The sequence below is a fragment of the Cyanistes caeruleus genome, chromosome 2 (assembly GCF_971803275.1).
Source record: "Cyanistes caeruleus chromosome 2, bCyaCae1.hap1.1, whole genome shotgun sequence".
In the NCBI taxonomy this organism is placed as follows: domain Eukaryota; kingdom Metazoa; phylum Chordata; class Aves; order Passeriformes; family Paridae; genus Cyanistes; species Cyanistes caeruleus.
Window position 1 is genome coordinate 57,185,048 of NC_141702.1, and position 19,398 is coordinate 57,204,445.

Below are 19,398 nucleotides of genomic sequence, written 5' to 3' on the forward strand. Positions count from 1 at the left end.
ACTAACCTGTTCCTGCCCAAAGGATGGAGGTTTCTCCATCCTTCAGATTCAATTGCCAGGCTCAATCCAAGTAAATTCCTGCAAGCACATCTATTTGAATTATTTTACTAAATCAGACCACTATTCTTGTGCAAAACTTTTTATTAAAAAGAGAAAGGGTTCTTTGTAACAAAAAGCAGGTACAATGCTAATAATAAAATTAAACTTTTCAAAGACTTCATCTGGTTAGATGTGACTTTTTGACAAAGACTATGTCTCCAGTTTAGAAACTCTTATTCTTGCATCTGAAAACACAGCCAACACATCTGTTATGAAGTTATGACTCTTAATTATAAACCCCACTTTTCTGTTGGGGAAATTTCCTGGTGCATTATCAAGTTTTAACATGCAGCATCCATGATGAAGCTGTAAATAATTCAAAATAATGTTGCTAGAATGCTTAGATTCCTATAGAACCTTTCACATTTCATAGCTTTAACAGTTTTCCTTCCAACTCTCATGAACTAACATTAAAAGTTGTGTTCCTTATATATATATAAAAAACTCAGCTTAAAAAAAACCCCATCTCTCTCAGGTGGCATAAAAAAGAATTTCCACGAAGCCCAAGTTTCGCTTTAGAAACAATACTTGAAAAATACCTTTACAGGGAAAAATAAAAATTCAGGGTTTACCTTTCTTCTGTTTCTATGTGCACGTGTATTATGGACATCACTTTACAGCAAAGATTTTGCCCTTAGTGACTACTTTCCTGCTTGTCAAAACCAAGCAGGCAGCAGGGAAGAAGTGGCATGTAAGCTTGCTCAGTTACCCATCCTGGAGCATCAAGTGACAGCTGTCAGAATGTGAAGTACCTCACTTCTTCCACAGCACCAGGACCAAACTGAGGCCTCTCCCACACACGCCAATAACAGACTAATGAGTAGCATTAAGAATGAACCTGACATTTCCCAGTAGTTGAAGCTGGCCAATACTTCAAAGGGATACTGCAGTCACTTCATGCAAAAAGTTGTCTGTTCACATAAATAGCCTCTGCGTCAGTACCGTATACCAGGCATGGTCCTAGAACATCTAAACTATTCACAGACAAAGTCTGATTTGGAATCAGGTTGGTGATTTCCATGCGGTCTTTGGTTGGATCATTGCTTAGCCAGGCACTTACTACAGACTGGTTAATGGTACTGTGGGAAAGATAGGCAGTGCTTCTTCCTCCTGAAAGAAGTAAAGAGGGAAGACAAGGAAGTAAGTTTCAATTTAATTTATATATTCTTGGAATTTGGAGAAACACAGTACACACGGATCAGACATAATGGAAATATAATTTTACATTAAAGTCAGTTTTCAGATTCGTTGAGATGGGTAAATTAAGGAAAAAATAGCTTAAAAAAACAAGTACTTGAAATACTTACAAAAATTTTCTACCAGCTCTACCCTCAGTTATGACAAATACATCACGACAGCTATTACCTCATCTCACTGACCAGACTCTGTAAGTACCTGCAGGTTTCTCTAGCCAGATACTAATGGAAGGATACAAGAACACAAGTCTGTTCATAGAATGTCTTGCTCTATTTGGGGTTTTCAGCTTCGCCTCAATCTCACTCCCTACTGCTGCTCCTCCCCACTTACTCCACAGCAAGTGACATACCTATATTTGACTTAGAATTTTTTCCGCATAACATTTTATGTTCCAATTCAAGTGTCACACTGTAAGAACTGTCATTCAGCATAAGATTAGCAGGTGTCAGAAGTGATGCTGAAGGATTTGTATTTAATATACTTGAAAACATGTGGAGTCCAACTTGAATCAGTAATCCTATAATTTCCATAGATAAAACTTAACTTTGAATGACAACTTTGAGGCCAAAGGCAGCAGGTGACATCTGAAAGCCTAAAGTGGAAAGCACTTAGCAGTCTTTGTGATTAGAATGTGAAAATAAATGCTTATATTAAAAATCAGTATCATAACTTTAAAATCCTGCTACCATGCCAAAAAGATCCAGTTTCATTTACTTCAAGTTCCAATTATTACCCTGAATTGTAAATTCATATTACTACTATCTTATTAACCTATCCGTTATTTTTGCATTCGAACTTAGTGCAACTCCCTCAGAGACTCAATGATGTCAGTTAGGCTGCCTCTGTTTCTTTTCTATATACAGATGATTTTTAAGTGAACACAGTCTATCTTTGAAATCATACATGTGCCCCTTCACACATTGGTCAGAGGGTAGGAGATTAAAAAACCCAAACCAGAACATGAAAACCCTTGCACAACTGTTTGCTGTATGAGTAGTTTTCCTCAAGTGCCTATCAGAACTTGCTTTCTAAGAAAAGAAACCTGCTTTTAATTTTCTGTATTAGGATTGTGTTATTTAGTCACGTGAGAACACTGTAATGATGTTACCAACTGACAAATTCAGTGCAGATGGACTTCAAACATCCTTACCTTGATGAAGAAAAGATGGTTTTTCAGATACATTTGAGGAAGTATCCCAGTGCCAAAGAGATCCATCTTCAGAACACGTAAATAAATGATCAGGGTCGGAGGGATGGAAGTGAACTTCCCACACTGGAAGTATCAAACAAAACCACTTCAGAATAAGTTTCAAATACTTCAGTCAATGCATTTGGATAGTATGATATAGACATGCATTTACAAGAACCCACGTCTCCATCAAAAACTTTCATTTTTAACTGTGTGTGGGTAGGAAAGCCAAAGCCTCATCCTAAGTTATATACTGCAGTTTTACCTCTTCTGGCAGAGGGAAAGGGGGAAAGAAAAAAGAAAAAAAAAAGAAAAGAAAAAGACACTATTTTGTTGCATTTTCAGTACTGTGAAAATTGCTGAAGTCGTATCTGAATTCAGGCATTCGGCTACTATCATGTCATCTTCCCTGCTATTAAGTTTAAATCTGCACATAGCATGCATTCCTCCCCAGGACACATATTATTTTGTGTCTAAATACTGCAACTGCAGAAGACATTTAAGTCAGTAAAATTTAATGTCAAGAAACATTTTTACTCTTTTAGTTTAATTATAGCATCAAATCAGAAGACTTTCAGCATAAAATTGATTGCTGTCTTATTCATGTAGTTACCAGGAAAGTGAGCTGTTTCAGCACTGTGGAGTGGAGACACCAAATGAATGTTGACTCTCCCCTTTCTTCCTCATGTTTTCAAGTTTGTTAGTGTCTACATTCTGCTTTACTCTATCTGCTTAACACTGCATCAGCTTCCATGGCTATTTACACACCTACCCTGCTAGAAACACAGCCACTCTGACCAAATGCATCCAACTCATTACAGCTCATTACAGCTCATTACAGAATTGCTTACTAAGTCCACTTTTAGTTTAGATAGAGTTCACTTTTAGGTAAGAATGGTTTCCTATACAGAGAAGCAAGCCAACTGGATGAAAACACATGGACTAGTAGTAGGTATCCTGGGAAGAGTAGAGACGAAGGAAGTGAGTGAGTGCAGTCAGAGTGAGGAAGGCCAAGGAGAAGCTGGTCCTGAACTTGGCAAGGGATGAAAAGAACAGGAAGGGCTTCTACAGGTATGTCAACTGGAAAAGAAAGGTCAAAGAAGGTGTACACCCCCAGTAACCAATACTGGAAAACTGGTAACACCGGACAAGGACAAGGTTGAGCTACTCAACAATTTTCTTGCCTCAGTCTTCAATGGCAACCTCTCTTCCCATACTTCTCAGTGGGTGGGCTACAAGACAGGGTCTGGGTGAGCAAAGTCCTTCCCACTGTAAGAGAAGCTCAGGTTCATGATCACCTAAGGAACCTGAATGTACATAAATCTATGAGATGAACCCCAGAGTCCTGAAGGAATTGGATGATGCAGCTGCCAAGCCACTCTCCACATCTGAAAGTCTATGGCAGTCAGGTGAATTTCTAGGGGACTGGAAAAATGGAAAGATGGGAACAAACCCATGTTTTAAAATAATAGAAAGGGACACCCTGACAACTACCAACCTGTCAGCTTCAGCTCTGCTCCTGGGAAAAACATGGAACAAATCCTTCTAGAAACTATGCTAAAACACATGTAGGACATGTGAGGGACTTTTTACAAAGACATGTAGTGATAGGACAAAGGGGAATGGCTTTAAACTGACAGAGTAGGTTTAGATTAGGTTGTTAGGAAGCAATTCTTTACTTTGAGGGTGGTGAGGCACTGGAACAGGTTTCCCAGAGAAGCTGTGAATGCCTCATCCCTGGAAATGCTCAAGGTCAGGCTGAATGGGCTTTTGAGCAATGTGGTCTAGTGGAAAGTGCCTCTACCTTTGATAGGGGAGGTTGGAACTAAGTGCACTTTAAGGTCCCTTCTAACCCAAACCATTCTATGATTCAATGAAGTAGCAAGTATGTGATTGTTTTCTACCACAGTTCCAACGACTTATTTTTACAGAAATCAGAAACTTCTCTAAAATGCCACCTTCTTCTCCCCCCCTCCATTTCAGACACTTACTTTCTGCTTCATGAGCATTTAGCAGGGACACTGGCATGGTACCCTGCCGGATGTCCCATATACTCAGCATTCCATCCTGGCCCCCCGTGGCTACAATATGCTGCTGATTGGGATGCCTGTCCACACAGTGCAGTGGAACTCTGTCACCTGCCCTGCAAAGAGGAAAAAACAAAACAACCAAATAACCCAAAGTTTATTTTTTTTTTTTTTTAATTTAGCTTCTATTTCCCCCTTCTTAATCCCTAATTCACCATCAGAAGCATTGACAGGCAAGGTAACAGTATCGATAGCACCTTCAATTCCCGTAACATCTGACCACCCCGGGCTGAAGGCACACGACACCTACTGGAAACCAGAGGTATGACAGTAACGTGAGGCTACAATCGGGTTCCGTGCCCCATGGTACACATCTGACATCTACACAGCATCTGACAGCTTACTAGGAGTGAGAAGCCTTACAGGCAAATAATACTCTACATATACTAATAATAATACTAGAACTACTAATAATATTCTGGTGCATGATATAAAGACTGCGCACTAACAAAATCAAGTACCTAAACCACTCTATGAACAGCAATGGGAATTATTATACAGACAACACCAGGATTGAAATCTAGCTTGTTTTGTTTTCTCACAGTACCTTTTAAGGCATAAAGTTACCATTCAAATACATTCCAAATGCCAGAAACCTTACATTAAACCTATGGAGAAAAGCAAATATAAACAGGTAAAGAATTTGGGGTTGAGGATTGAAAGTTTTTTTCTCAAAAAAGAGAAGTGTCCAGGTGTAATAGTCCCTCAAAAGTTAAATCATAAAACAGACCTGCTAAGCACAGTACTGAGTAATAGTGGTTCAGCCACTAAGCAGTCTGCCTTTGCTTATTTAAGTACCAAAGAAGTTAAAATCCTTAAAAAAAAAAAATCAGTAATTTACCATCCTATTGTTAGGAAGCTATTAGGAAAGGTTTGAATCAGATTATATAAAAGTAGCACATGCTTTTCAGTAAATAAGTAAAAAAGTGGAGGTCTTACAAAGAAAATATTTGAGATGGCTCATTTCTTTGCTGTCTGAGATCCCATATTTTTAACTGTCCAATTGAATTTACTGTCAAGATCTCAGATGTGCGAAGGAAAGTCACCGCATGGAGTGTACTGCTGTCTGCGTTTTCTGCAAGAGATGAGGAAAGCATTTAGGTAAACCTATGGAACACTAATCTCCATTTAATTGCAACAAAGTAACTCTTAATAGAGACTAGAACACAGCTGCTCAAACATGTGCATAACCTCTGCAGTTTCAGGGTCAGAGACGGTCTGGTATCTGCAAATACCCTGTGAAAAAGGAGCCTTTGCTTACTCTATGAAACACTGAGACAAATCTGTAAGAGGACATATTAAATTAGCTCTGGTGACTACAAAACTACTTGTTGATTTGTAGGATTTCTTTTTGTACTTCACAGAAAAGGAATCAATTCAGCCAAGTTTATGGCTCTCTGAAGTTTTTTTTTAATATGATCAGCACCTATTGACAGGAAGCAGCTATGGAGCTTTTCATAATGGAGCTCTAAACACAAGAAACAGTAACTCTGGCTAACAGCATTAAGCAGTTTTATAAGGAAACACTTAATTCACCAACTTTTAGTCCTTTTCTGAACTGCCAATGTGGTATCAAGTTAAACACAAATTATGCTGTGCTTGTTAGTAACTAAATAACAAAGCCCTCTTTTTCAGGTCCTTTTCTCCAGTGCCTCTTTCTGACAGAGTAATTTACAATGTCAAACAATTCACAGCTTTGAGGTGAAACTTTTGAGGCCTTCTGAAAAAGCAGCCACTATTGTCTAGTATTTAATTTCTGTTACTATATATGAACTTTTCATCAATATAATGATGGGGCAACTTTGTTAAGTCTACTTTCACCTCAAATATTTTAAAATTATTTCTGTAAGCCCATACTGAAAATGTAGGCAAATTAGTATCTTTCTCCATAAGATGGAAACATTTTCTTATATGCAGACAAAAAAGTTACACTGATGCCTGGTTACAGATTTTAATTACTTTTCTGCCTATTGCTTAAATTAAAACAGAGGGGAAGAAAAAACTCACCAGAATACCATTAAAAAGAAATGTTAGATTACTGAATACTGAGGTTCTAGAAGATTTAAAGTTTTATGACACAGTAACACTAAGTGGTTTAGCAATGATACATCCTTATGGCTCCAAAAGATTTTTACATAATCTCTAAAGATTTTTTTTTTCTTACCTTAACTGACTACAAACCTATGCACTTTGTACTGTACTCTTAAATCCACTAACCAATAACAAAAATACCAAGGCATTCCTTTTTGAAGGAATGGAACAACTGAATGAGGTACAAGAATTCTTTCTTCATGTTAAGGATTCAGCTTAGTGCCTGGGAAATGTCAAGGTGTCATTGAATTGGGAACCAGTAAAACAGATTGCTTACACCATAGAACTCCATCCTGAAGAACATGAGAGCATCTTCCAAGATGTTCTCTCTCTTTCCTCTCCAACTGTTACTGTGAAACCATGAACTTACAAATACCTAGATGAATATAGAAATATATCTGAAATACGCTTCACGTATTTGAATTCTGGAGGGATATAGGAATAATCTGGAACAAACATGTTCAACCTGGACTACTGAAATCAATATTCAACTAACCTTTTTGTTTTGTTATAATAAGCTGAAAACCAAACAACCCCCTCCAAACCAGACTTATTTAAGAAGACAGATATTTCACATACCTATGATTCTTACTGCATCTTTTTGGTCAGCTCTGAAGAGATTTATTCTACCATCTTCTCCAACAGTGACAATTTCTGGGTTGTTGCAGATGACTCCGGTACAGGCTGCTCCACCACTACATGTGTCTTGATCCACATGATAATGGGCTTTCTCCCACTGGTGGCTGGCAGATAACGTCTAAGTAGTAACCAGACATGAAATGATGGTCTTAAATAATAAACTTGATAGAACAAAGCTTCCAGAATACTCAGGAAATCAGAAACAAGCTCCAGGAAAGCCATACTATTTAATGGAAATTAGAGCCTCCTATAAAAATGCGGATCAAGAAATCTAAATTTTCCTCTGAACCACCATTTTCAAATGACCTAGCAATCAGAAATAACACTATTGACTGTAAAATGTCTTTTACTAGGCTGATCTCTTCAATATTTCCCCAGGAAAGGGGAAAAGAACTGAGGCCCTTAGAAACTGAAAGGTCAGATTCAGATTTTGATTGCAAGGAACTTAAGTTTATTTTAGGTAGTACACCAAATTATTAACTGACATTCACCTTTACTGTGTTATTTTGAACATAAATAAATTATGCATTTATTTCCACGGATTTATAATCAAAGCAAAAGACTACAGAGTCTACATATCTTCCTTCACCTAACACTCATGAGAATTCATTCATAATTTGTTAGACTTGAACATGAGTCACTTAGTTCAAGAATACAAAAACTCTGATAAGGCAGATAAAAGTCCATTAATACCTACTGCCCCAAAACACTCTAATGTCTTGAAGTATATTTTCAATGAATGGGCAGTTTGGTTACAGACACAGATGAGGAGATAGCCCAGTCTGTCTCACTCTGGAATCTAGTTTATGCAGCATGCATGCGAAACACTATTTTCTTTCTCCATATGTGTAAAGTCAAAGGTTTTTTTAGCAGACTTTAAAAATAAATTTATTTTGGTAGCCAGATATTTTTTATGCTAAGATCAAAGTCACCTGTATTACAGAGAATAGCGTCTTAAAGCCAGTGAAGGTCACATACCTGGTTATTTTGATGATGACGGAATATAGTTACAGTTCCTGTTGATGAGGCAACCACAATTCTCTCTTGATCCAAAAACTAGAGAGAGATAACAAGCAAGCTATTAGTCAATGACAGTATCAAAGTGATAATTTTGATCTTAGAGTAACCTAAATTATTGGTAGGTGGAGGGGAAAAAACCAAACACACAAAAATCAAACCCACAAAACAACACTGATTGGTTTTGTTTTCTTCATAAGAATTTTTTGGCCAATCTCAGCATTTTGACGGTTCACTCTCACTTAACTTCTTCTAAATGACAAGTCCTTAAAAAATACAGATCTGCTCAACACAACTATTTTACCTGCATATCCATAACATCACCATTGTGCTGGATGTCACACAGCAGATGAGGTTCTCCATGATATTCACCATTGAGGCCCGCATTTCCAAGGTCGCCAGCAGACCAGAGGGAGATCCTGTTATCCTGAACGGAAACGATACCCCATTTATACGAAAATGCTTTTGAAAGTACCTAGCAATAAGCTTCAGCCAGGGAAAGCAATAGGCTGCGGGCTGCGCGCCGCTCCTGAGGAAGCCGCCGCCGGCCGGAGGGAAGCGCTTGCCCAAGGGGATAACATTGCCGTGCGGCGGGGCGGCCCCACGGCTTCCTTGGGGACGCGAGCACCGCATGGTCAAGCGAAGGGCGGGACTGCCGAGCCAGGCAGTGCTCACGGCCGGCTCCGGCCGCGCTCTCCCGCACCAAGCGGCGGAGGCGCAGGGGATCCAGGTGGCGTGGGGTGCCGCGCCGCCGCCCGCCCCGCGCCCCGGCGGGAAGGTCGCGCCGCGCCTCCGGGCCCGCCCGGCCGGTACCTCGTTGTCCCAGGAGCCGGTGGCGAAGAGGTCGGGGGGCTGGAGCGCGGCGGCGGGCAGGGGCCGCCAGCGCGTCCGGCTGATCTTCTGCGACACGAACTTGGCGCTCACGTCCTCCATGGCCGCGCCCGCCCCGCGCCCGCTCCCGCCCGCCCCGCGCCGCGCGCGCCGATTGGCTGCGGCGCGACGGCGAGCGCGGAGGGACAGGCCGGGGGCGCGGCGGGGCGCGGGGGCGCGCGCGGGGCGGGCCGGCAGCGGCGCTGAGGCGGCGGCAGCCTCGGCGTTCGCAGGAGCCGGTCTGGAGCCGGCAGCTGCCCGCGGTTACCGGGACGGGACGGGACGGGACGGGACGGGACGGGACGGGACGGGACGGGACGGGGCTGGGCTTCGCCCTGCCTGCCCCCTGCGAGCCGCTGCACCGGCGCGTATCGGTTCGGCGTCAGTCGCAGGTCGGGTGCGGAGAGGAGGAAATACAGAAGTGATGGTGCCGCTGTGTTATTGCTGTGTACCCGTCTGCTCCGCTGGGCCGCGTCCACCGGAACGCTGTGTCCGTGTGTGTCACCTTTGCATGACGTGCACCGACTTCTGTTTTCTCAAGATGAGTGACACAACTATGCATTTCTGGTCTAGATCTGCTTTTAAGTATGCCCTGCTTTCAGCTGGGGCAGAGTTAATTTCCCAGTAGCAGCCGCAGCGCTCTGTTTCGGATTTAATGTGGGAATAATGTTGACAATACACTGATGTGTTACTTGTTGCTCAGTGGCACTTGGGACCCCAAGTCGAGATCTTTTCAGTCCTCGCTCTGCCGGTGAGCAGGTGGACAAGAAACCAAGAGGGAGCATGGCCAGGACAGCTGACCCAAAATGGCCAGAGGGATGTTCCATACCATAGAACATCACACGCACTGTATAAACTGGGGGGCAGTGGCCATGAAGGACCAATTACTGTCCAGGGACAGGCTATTTATCTTCTTTTATTTAAATTATTAAAGTTATTAAGAGATAGGTTATTCTTATTTCGACCCATGTTTTTTACCTACGTTTCATTCCAATTATCCTCCCCATTCTCCTGGGGTGGGCTGGGGGAGGGGGGGGTTTGTGGGGCTTATGTGACCAAATATTTGCCTGGTACTTGCTGGCTGAGGTTAAACCATGATAATGTACTTCCAAGTGATACTCTTCTTGTTCTGACAGATTCCTACCTGTACAGAAATAAGCAGATTTATTTTTTTTTTTTTATCCCAAATGATATGTTAAATTAAAGAGGAGCACACCTTCCTTTCTAGTATTTCCCTTGAGACCTAAACAACGATGCAATAAAAAGTTCTGAGGTTAAGTGTAAAATTAAAGGCTGACACTGTCACGTTGTCAGTTATCATTTCAGAGGATGAGACTATTGGTCCAGTCACTACAGTCCAGTAAGGGACTTTCTCATTAAGACTTTTACAACTTTGTTTTCTACTGCATTTTTTTCCACGGCTGATGCTGCCAGGTCTCAGAGGTTCTGTCAGATGGACTTAACAGTGGCTTGGACAAATTTTCCACTGTGTTACTGCAGTTTGCCTGCTAAAGGCATCTGTCAGATTTCCTGTAAACAGCACTTTTCAGTTCCATATCAAGTCTGCTATGCTGTTTTGTAATCTCTCAGATGTGCTACAAAACCAGTGATATTTTATGTGCTTTATGCATCTTTTGTACTTTATTTAACTTTTTTTTTCCATTATTACATTCAGCAGAATCCAGCACTGAAAATATTTGAAAAGCTGAATGCTATAGTAGTCTACTACCTAAACATACAAACATACCTTAAAACAGCTTTGTTGTGCATGGCAATAGCATTGTTATTCTACAGTAGCAAATGCTCCTGGCACCCTTTATTAAGCTGCTAACATCAGTTCTGCATGTCACTGTCAACTCCAAGCTAATTCTTATAACGCTTGTGAGAAATATCAATAGGCAGCCTCAGAATACAGCTACAAACCAGATAGCTAAAAGCTGAAGAGAAAACACTTTGGGATTATTGAAAAATTTTATTAGGAAAATATTTTTGTGGCTTAGTTTGTGATTTCTGTGTGTATTTTTCACCTTGTGCTTTTGGATAATTTACTTCTTTGCTCAGGAATGCTTGTTCAAAAGCATTTGGGAGGTATTAATGGAAGTGAGTTGGACAAACAGGCTTATTTTCACTTAGAGGAAAAGAAGAGTCACAGTTTTTCTTCCCTGTCCTACATTTTTTAAAGAAAATGTTGGCAGCATGTTATGATGGAAGTGAGAGCTGTGATAGATTTAGGGCTGCTTTGCAAACCTTCAAATATATTCTCTGTGCTTGATCCCTATGAAAGATGTGTACTGTGTTAGTATATCATTTCAGTGTAATGGCAGATTTAAATAAACATATAAAAGGCAGAAATAAGCACCAGGGGAGAAAATATGCCTCATCTAGTATTTCTGTGGTTTTCAAAAAGGATGTTAAGTCTAGATGAAGCTGACTCTGAGTATTGGGTCCAAACATATCAGCTGAGACAACAAGGAACATCTATGGATTACCCTTAAATATGGCTAAAGTTAGAAGTGTGAGTGAAAGGGAAGAAAACTGAAAGCATGCTTGTCTCTGAGAGAAGGTAGGGGGCCTGAGAACAAAGGCACTTACTAGATCAGTGGTTGTAATAAGGCAGGATAAAACTAATTCTGAACTGGATTTGTTTATAATCTGCTTTCCTCCAATCATCATTGAACAATATTTAAAGATGACAAAACAATGTTTACAGCTGGGAAGAATTCCCGGAGCTGTGCCCAGTTCATTCTCTTGAATATTACAATGCAGGGTACTGCAGATCAGATGTATCAGCAGAGGACTCAGCCCTGAGTGCACTCCTAAGTCTTGCCCTTGGCTGGGGCTGCCATCTGGGCTGGGGCACCCTGCTCTTGGCCTGAGCTGTGTTGTAGGAGGGCCTGTGCTTAGCCATGTTGCCCAAACTTGGTGGCTGACTTGACATGGAGCCTGACTTGTCACAGGGCCTGACTTGTCACTTCACTTGATAGCAAAACCATTTCTGTCCCCAGCCCTGCTCTGCTTGCTTTGTTTGGATGCTGTGGGATGGCACGTCAGCTGGGAGTTCTCATCTGGAAGGCTGACCTTCCTTCATGAAGGGGTCCCTGTTCTATTGCTTCCTAATAGGAAAAGTCACTGATGTGACTTGAATCCTTCTCACCTCATCTTTGAGTGCAGAGCTGTTAAAACATGGATGTGGAGTTCAAAATAATGTAAACTTTTGAACTGATAATACAAAAGCAAGGTACACACCAAACTGGCTTAAGCTTATAGGAAAAGAAATGAGATGAAGGAGAGTGATTAAGTTAAAAAACAGAATGGAGTCAAGAAGAGGAGGGAGTGTAGGTGTAAAAGCCAGTTAGCGTAGGGTTTGGGACATAACTGCGGAAATGTACAGCAGGAACATTTCACAAGGAAATTTCTGCTTGTGGTATGCAGAAGCAGATGGGAGCAGACAGTGATGAGCAATTTTTCAAATTCTTTCTAAATTCAAAGAATTTTAAAAAAATCCAATGGACTTATGAGGTGGGAGGGAAGGAATGAAACAGAAATAGTAGCTTGGAGAGGTTTATATATAAATGTATATAAGTACAGCTTGAGGATTGGGATGTGGGTGAATGTGCCGCAAAGGAAGAAGAGCCGATGTGCTTACAGTTAGTGGGATCTTCGTGTCAGAACAATCATATGGTGGCCCAGTCTGGCTGCTGGCATTCCTGTGTCTTGTCCCTGAGGGGACTGTCCATGCAGCAGCTCCCTGGAGAGTCTAGGGAAATGGCTCTACATGTGGAAAATGGAAGTTCCTGCAATTGACAGTGGGCATCTAGAAGCCAAGGTGCTCACACTGGTTTGGACAAGTGAGGGGGAGTAGGATACAGAAATCCTGTGTATCAGAGCAAATGGAGAGGTTCCACATGAATGATGATGGCCAGAAAAAAAATTAATTTTATTATTTCTGTTGTATTTCACTCTAGTAAGGAATGTCTATGTCTATGTTTAGTTTAGTCTCAATGAACGTGCTCCTAATAGGTTTTTAGAATGGACTCATGGCTTGGGATTGTGGAACTGAAAGAGTTAGGGACTCCTATATTTGTTTACTGCATAAATGGGTGCATCCTGCCACTACTGGTGCATCTTAGCTTCCCAGGGCCCTTTGAGGCAACTTGGCTTGTCTTAGGGCTCCTGGAAGCCTGCCAAGCCAAAAGCTATTTCCTTCACACATGCCTGGTATCCATCCAAGATGCCCCAGATACTGTTAAGGAAGGCCCACACTTGTTTTAATTCTCTGGAAACTCATGTCAAGAACATGGCAAATAGGTACATTTGGTCAGAAAGTGATTGGGCAAGACTGCAAACTCCTAAGAGAGATATGTGGGCTTTCTCTTGGTGCTCTGTGACAAGTCTAAGCCTAATTCAAGCTGGTCCTGGTAAGCAGTATCAGTTTGTATGTAAATGGTTTCTGTTGTGATTTTGATTTCCCAAGGGGGTAAGTATCCCTGGAATGCTTTTAAACATGGGCCAGCTATTTTCTTGCCAGCAACCTCTCTATGTGAGAGCAATGCCATTTGCTAGCAATCTGACAACAGCAAATGTCTTGCATTTAAAACAATTAAGTATTTCTGTGCTGTACTTTTACAATGTCTGTCTGTTCTCTGTACTTGCTGCCCTTCGGGAATTCTTCTAAATCCATGGCTTCTTTCCTTCTCTCTCAGCCCACTGGGTGTAACAGGGAGACCTTTTATATTCTGGGACAGGCTGGGAGCCTCACACGGATTGCAGTTGCCAGATCATGCTTAGGAGAATTTAGATGGAGAATACAGACTGAAGCAGGGGATCTGTCTCCAGGATTAAAATAACCAGATGGGAAGTGTATGGATAGGATCTGGTATATACACTGAACGATTGTCAAGTATGCCCTGGGCTGACTGCAAAGTAGAGAAGCAGATTCCCACCTTCACCTCTTCACCTGAACCAGCAATGATTGGATGAAATAGATGTGTTGTGTGGAGCTGGAACTAGTTCAACACTCCCAGCCAAGATGGGCTCCCTCACAGAAGACAGAATCTGTGTAATTTCCCTTAGGCTGTGTCTTTGTATCAGAAATGCTTCTAAGAAACAATATGATATTAGAAATTGTACCCGCTGGATGATGCCTTATTTCCCCCAATGTTTATACAATATACTATTGATAGGGCAAACCTATCCATAGTTATCTATCCCTATTCTCATGTTTCAAAAGCCAAGGACTGAAAACCTTGCTGTCTGGTACCATGTAGATGAAAAACCTGTGTTAGTGTGCCAGGTTAAGAAAGGAAGTGCTGTAGAACTATTCCCAGGTGTATGAAGCCCATTCACAGGGACCAAAGGCAGCAGAAACACAGAAGTCACGCCACTGACAGTGCGTTCCCAAATTGCAAAGGTGGTATATGCTTTCCCTTTAAACAATAGAAACGTGTATAAATAGCAGGTGGCAAATGAATATTTGCGGCAAAATTAATCATAAAGGAGATTCAGAGCAGGAAGAAATGCTACATGACTGTATGAAGTGAATTCTCTGGTTCTCCTCGTTATGTTAAAGGCTGTGGGAGAATTCAAAGGTGCTAGTTTTCCCTTAGGATTGCTACTTCACCATGGGCCTATCCTGGGACAGAATAAAGCCCCATTGGCATTTACTAAAGTCCGAGCTATTGTCTTGGGCACCTTTTAAAAGGAATTTTAATTTGTAACTTTGTCCTACGCCATCGGCATTGAACCGGTGGATGCTTCTTGGGCAGCGCCCAGCCAGCCTTACCGCTACGCCAACACTGCACATCCTTCCACCCCGCTCCAACTCTCGCGTTGTTTCCCGGGTGCGGGTCGCACCCGCCCTGCCCCGTCCCCACCGTGCACACACACGGGACACACTCGGGACACGCAGCTCCCGCGCCACCTGACCAATGGCAGCCTCCAACACGTAGGCCTGGCCCGCGCGGGCTGGCCTCAGCCAATAGGCGCGCCCCATGCAAAACACCGCGCCGGGAGACGCCGCTAATTGGCTCCGTCGCAAGGGCGGCGGGTCGCGCGCTGGGCCGGAGCCGGGAGCTGGCGGCGCGGCCACCGTGTTAGGGCTCGCCAGCCCCGACACCGCCTTCTCCGGTACCCGGCGTGTCACGGGAGCGGCTAGGGCCGGGGCAGGGAGGAAACTGTGTGCGCACCGAGGTGCCGTATCTCATTAATTAACAGAGCTCCTAAGTTCACGTACCCGCCAGACCCGTCCCGCCCCGCCACCGTTTCTGAGGCGAGAGCGGGACTGGGGGTCCCGCCGCCAGCGCGCGATCCAGGGCCCCGGCAACAAATCGCGGGCCGGGAGCAGACGCTGAGCATCCCCGCCCCGGCGCGCGAGGATCTCCCCACGCGCGCCCCTGGGCGCGGTGGGCGCGCATGCGCGGGGGGGCACCGCGCGGGCCGGCGGATCGGCGGCGGCGGTGGCCGGGGCATGTCGGCCGCGCGGGGCGGTGGGCGCGTAGCCCCTCCCCTCGGCGAGCGCGCGGCAGCCGCTGCGGCGGCGGCCGCGGGAGGAGGCGGCGAGGAGGCGGCGCCTGTGTCGGCGCTGGAGGTTGTGTCCTTCCTGGGGAAGCTGCTGTGCGCAGTCGCGGCGCTGAAGGCGGCTCTGTACCTGCTCCGCAGAGTGTGCCTAGCGATGGCCTGGAAGTCGGGCGGCGCCAGCCACTCCGAGCTCATCCACAACCTCCGCAGTGAGTCCCGAGGCGGGGGCGCGGGCGGGCGGGTCTCCTGGGCTGTGGGGCGGCCGTTACCGGCCGCCCGGTGACCATTAGCGACCGCGCGCTCCCGCGGCGCCCGCCCGACCCGCCGCCAACTGTCACAGGGAGCGGCACCGGCGCCCGGCCGCGCGTGTCCGTGCTGTCCGTCCGTCCGTCAGTCTGTGTCTGCCTGTGCGGCTCTCTGTGTCCGGCCGGGGGTGTGTCCGTGCGTGCCCGGCTGCTCGGGCGGGGGGTGTGTGTCCGGGCGGCGGCCGGTGTCGCAGGGCGGGCCGGGCTGTTGTTGCGGGAGGCAGTGCGGCGGGCGGGGTGGCGCCGATGGCGGTGCCGGAGGGGAAGCGCCGTGCGGCGGCCGTGGCTGTTCCCTACTCGCCGCGTCCCCCCCGTCGCCGGCCCCGTTCCCGCCGCCTCATCTTCGTCTGTCTTGTGCGAGCTGAGGCGGGGCCGCGGCGGCAGTGCCGGAGGGCCCGTGATCCCCCGCACGCACCGGGATCGGCGTCCGCCTGGCTTCCCTCCGGCCGGCGGGACTGGTGGTGTCGGCGGGCGCCCTCCGGTCCTTCAGGCCCGGGCTGAACAACGCAGCAGGAGCCGCCCGGGTTTGGGAAACGCGCCGGAGAGGCCGCGGCTGTTTGTGTTGGGTGAAAGGGGCGTGTGGCAGCAGTCCCTCCTCCCCCTCCCCGGCGGGGTCCGGAGCGGCTCCGCTCGAAGGGGTGGGCTGGGACCGCAGGGAGAGGAGAGGAGAGGAGAGGAGCTGTCGGGTTGCGGACTCATGCTGTGACAGCCGAGCTCTGCGGTGGCTGCCCGGCACTGGGCGCTCCCTTGTGCTCACCGAGGGTTTGTGCTGTCCCCGTGCTGAACGTGGAAGGTGTTGGGCGGGCGCTTCTTCGCCGATGTACTTCAGTACATCCTGAAGTCTGCAGGTCCTGAGAGGACGGACAGACGACACCTTCTATACTGAGAGCTTCCATTTTTCATATTAGAATACAATTAACTTCTCTTAAATATACTTACAGTGTCTCTCGTTTCTGCTCCTGGCCTTTTCCCTTCCTCTTCTAAAGTTCGTGTCCTAGACATAAAATGATGTAGATTTGGACCCTGTATTACGACAGTTGTCTCCTATTTTAGTGATACTACAAGACCACAGACAAGTTCAGCTGTGTGGCCTCCTCATTATTCTGGTGTCATAGGAGAATCACCCTTGTTTTCTCCTTTCTCCTTTTCTCTGCTTATGTTAGATCATCTGATCCTGTGGTCTTTTCCAGCATTTTCTTCTGCAAACTATCACATTCAGCAGAATAATGCATGCTGAAATGACTTTCAGCTTCCCTGTAAAAACAACTAATTATTGTAGAGTTTCACTGTAAAAATTTCTGTTTAATAAATAGATAATAACTTCTCCTGTGACAAGTGTTACAATGCATTCTTTTTGTTTTCTTCTGCAAGTGAAAGGGCTAGATACACTGTTTTAGTGAAATACTGTTCTCTTACACAGCAGGGAAAAACTTTCTGATGTAAAAATCAACACTAAGCTCCAAAATACATCCAAAAAGCAATTATTGTCAGAATAGTCTATGATGCTCAGAACCTGAAGGCAAAACCTGTTTCTTTGTTGCAGAAGACAATGGCAGTTTTTCAGCACATGGAAACTGTTTAGGACATTGCGAATAATGATGACAAAGCTAAAAAACATTGTAGTTAGTATACAGCAATAGTTCTATAGAAAGAGGAAAGTAAAATAGAACGACTCAATATTGTAATCTCAAAGTACACACTGATGGTAATTTCCTGGAAAATTAAAGTCTGTAATTTCTCTCTCTATTTTGCATATGCATGCCAAAATATTTTGAGGGGTGTTAAACAGGGAAGTAGTGGATTTGCAATAAAATATTGTGGAAGCACAGAGGCCTTTGATCTTGCAGCAAGACTGTGTTGTCAGCTTCAGTGGGGACTCTGATCAGGCTGTAGGGTTTTATCAGTGCAGAGCAGCTGCTGAATGAAGACCATAATTTTCAAGTTAGAGCTCCTCAGGTAAGATGATACCTTTTTGCTAAAGTTGGGAACAGATTTAGAAGAAAGTACTGTTTAATGTGATACAGTTCTCGCAGATATGTTTCAACAAACTTAAAAATTACTGGTTACAGAAAGACTAAAATGTTTCAGAGAATTCTTCTGGAGTAGTAGATTTGTCAATATATTTCCCCCTCTCTAAAACCAGCTACATAGCATTTACAGCATTTTATGCTAAAAGTAAGAATACAAATTGGATGAGATTAATTTGATGTTGTCCAGTGTTTGTCTTGTGTGCAAGTTTAGCAAATGTGTTTATAATGTACTGAATATTTTGCATAACTTAAAGAAAATAATTCAGGTTGTAGTGACACAGTATGTTTTCTTCTGCAGCAAATCCTGATAGAGAGGTTCTTGATCCTGCCTTTACGTTACAGTTCTTCTCTTGACTGTTCCTGTAGAATTGTTTGTGAGGGAGGCAGTGCTGTAAGGCCAGGTCACTTTCTCATGACTTGTGAAACATCAAGATTTAAACTCCTCAATGTCTGTAAGCTGTTGTACTCTTGTTGGAGAAGCAGTGAACTTGGATGTGGGTAAATGAAGGCTGGGGAAAATGGGAACTTAATAAAGTGGTTTTGCTTCCAAATAAAAACATAATTGGAAGATTCCTGTAGGCTTTGTATTCTTTTCCTTTAAAGTAGCTATAGAGATTATTCTTCATTATGAGCTGTTCTGATAGTAGTGTTTCTGTTTTGTGGCAATAAAGTTCCCCATTTCATCACATTTGCTTTACTGCTCACTTCACTGTTGCCTTAACTATAGAAGTAACTATTCTATAATGGCAACAGTCATTGTGTTAGGGCAGTGACAAGTGATTTTGGGTATTTGCAATGCAGATTTAGGCAATTATTCTTTATAGGCGTTATTTTTGCTGTCCTGTCTTAAAAGGGACAAACTACTGAAGAGAGTCCTGGAACTTCGCATATTTTTCAGTGCAAACTTAGGGACAAGTGACTGAAGAACGTTGCAGTACTTAGTTTTTATTGTTTTGATTTTTATCAAAAAATGTTGTGTTGTAAATATGTTTTTGCACTGTTAATTTGAGGCATCATAGGTGCACAATTTGACATCTATAAAATAAACTTGTTTAAAACACGCTCTTTGCTACAAAAATGCTGTTCTTGAATGTGCTGTTGCTATGAGGTATTCAGCTGCTTTGTTGCAGTGATTCTTGAAAGTATGTCTCATATTTTAAAAATGCATTTTTTAATCTGATGATCCTTTCTTCATTAAAGCCTTTAAACATAGAGTAATTATTTAAATATTTGCTTCTTCCTAACTGAAAATAGTTGAACATGTACCTTCAAACTTGAGTAAACTTCCCCCTAAAATATATTTAAAGTAAGATCTTTTAGCAGACAACATTTCTAGGAAAGCTCTCTAAATGCAGGTT

At 43.8% G+C, this 19,398-nt stretch overlaps 2 protein-coding genes across 6 annotated transcripts in view; one reads left to right on the forward strand and one right to left on the reverse strand.

The window, feature by feature from the left end:
- Positions 1-123: 123 nt before the first annotated feature.
- NUP43 (nucleoporin 43) lies at positions 124-9,301 on the reverse strand. Its single transcript, XM_086877211.1, has 8 exons — positions 9,133-9,301; positions 8,624-8,746; positions 8,281-8,358; positions 7,243-7,420; positions 5,512-5,647; positions 4,477-4,628; positions 2,447-2,569; positions 124-1,209 (listed from the first exon to the last, which is right to left on the reverse strand). The coding sequence occupies exons 1-8, from the start codon at positions 9,250-9,252 to the stop codon at positions 995-997; spliced, it is 1,125 nt and encodes a 374-aa protein (XP_086733337.1). The 5' UTR covers positions 9,253-9,301; the 3' UTR covers positions 124-994.
- Positions 9,302-10,807: 1,506 nt separating this feature from the next.
- PCMT1 (protein-L-isoaspartate (D-aspartate) O-methyltransferase) overlaps positions 10,808-19,398 on the forward strand; it is a 41,047-nt gene continuing 32,456 nt past the window's right edge. For 4 of the 5 annotated variants that reach the window (XM_086877208.1, XM_086877205.1, XM_086877210.1 and 1 more), the window contains exon 1: positions 15,623-15,914. In XM_086877208.1, the coding sequence (XP_086733334.1) occupies positions 15,656-15,914 (259 nt within the window). In that variant the 5' untranslated portion in view covers positions 15,623-15,655. Of the gene's footprint in view, positions 15,379-15,622; positions 15,915-19,398 lie in introns of those variants that run through there. The other variant, XM_086877209.1, reaches the window with a different exon arrangement.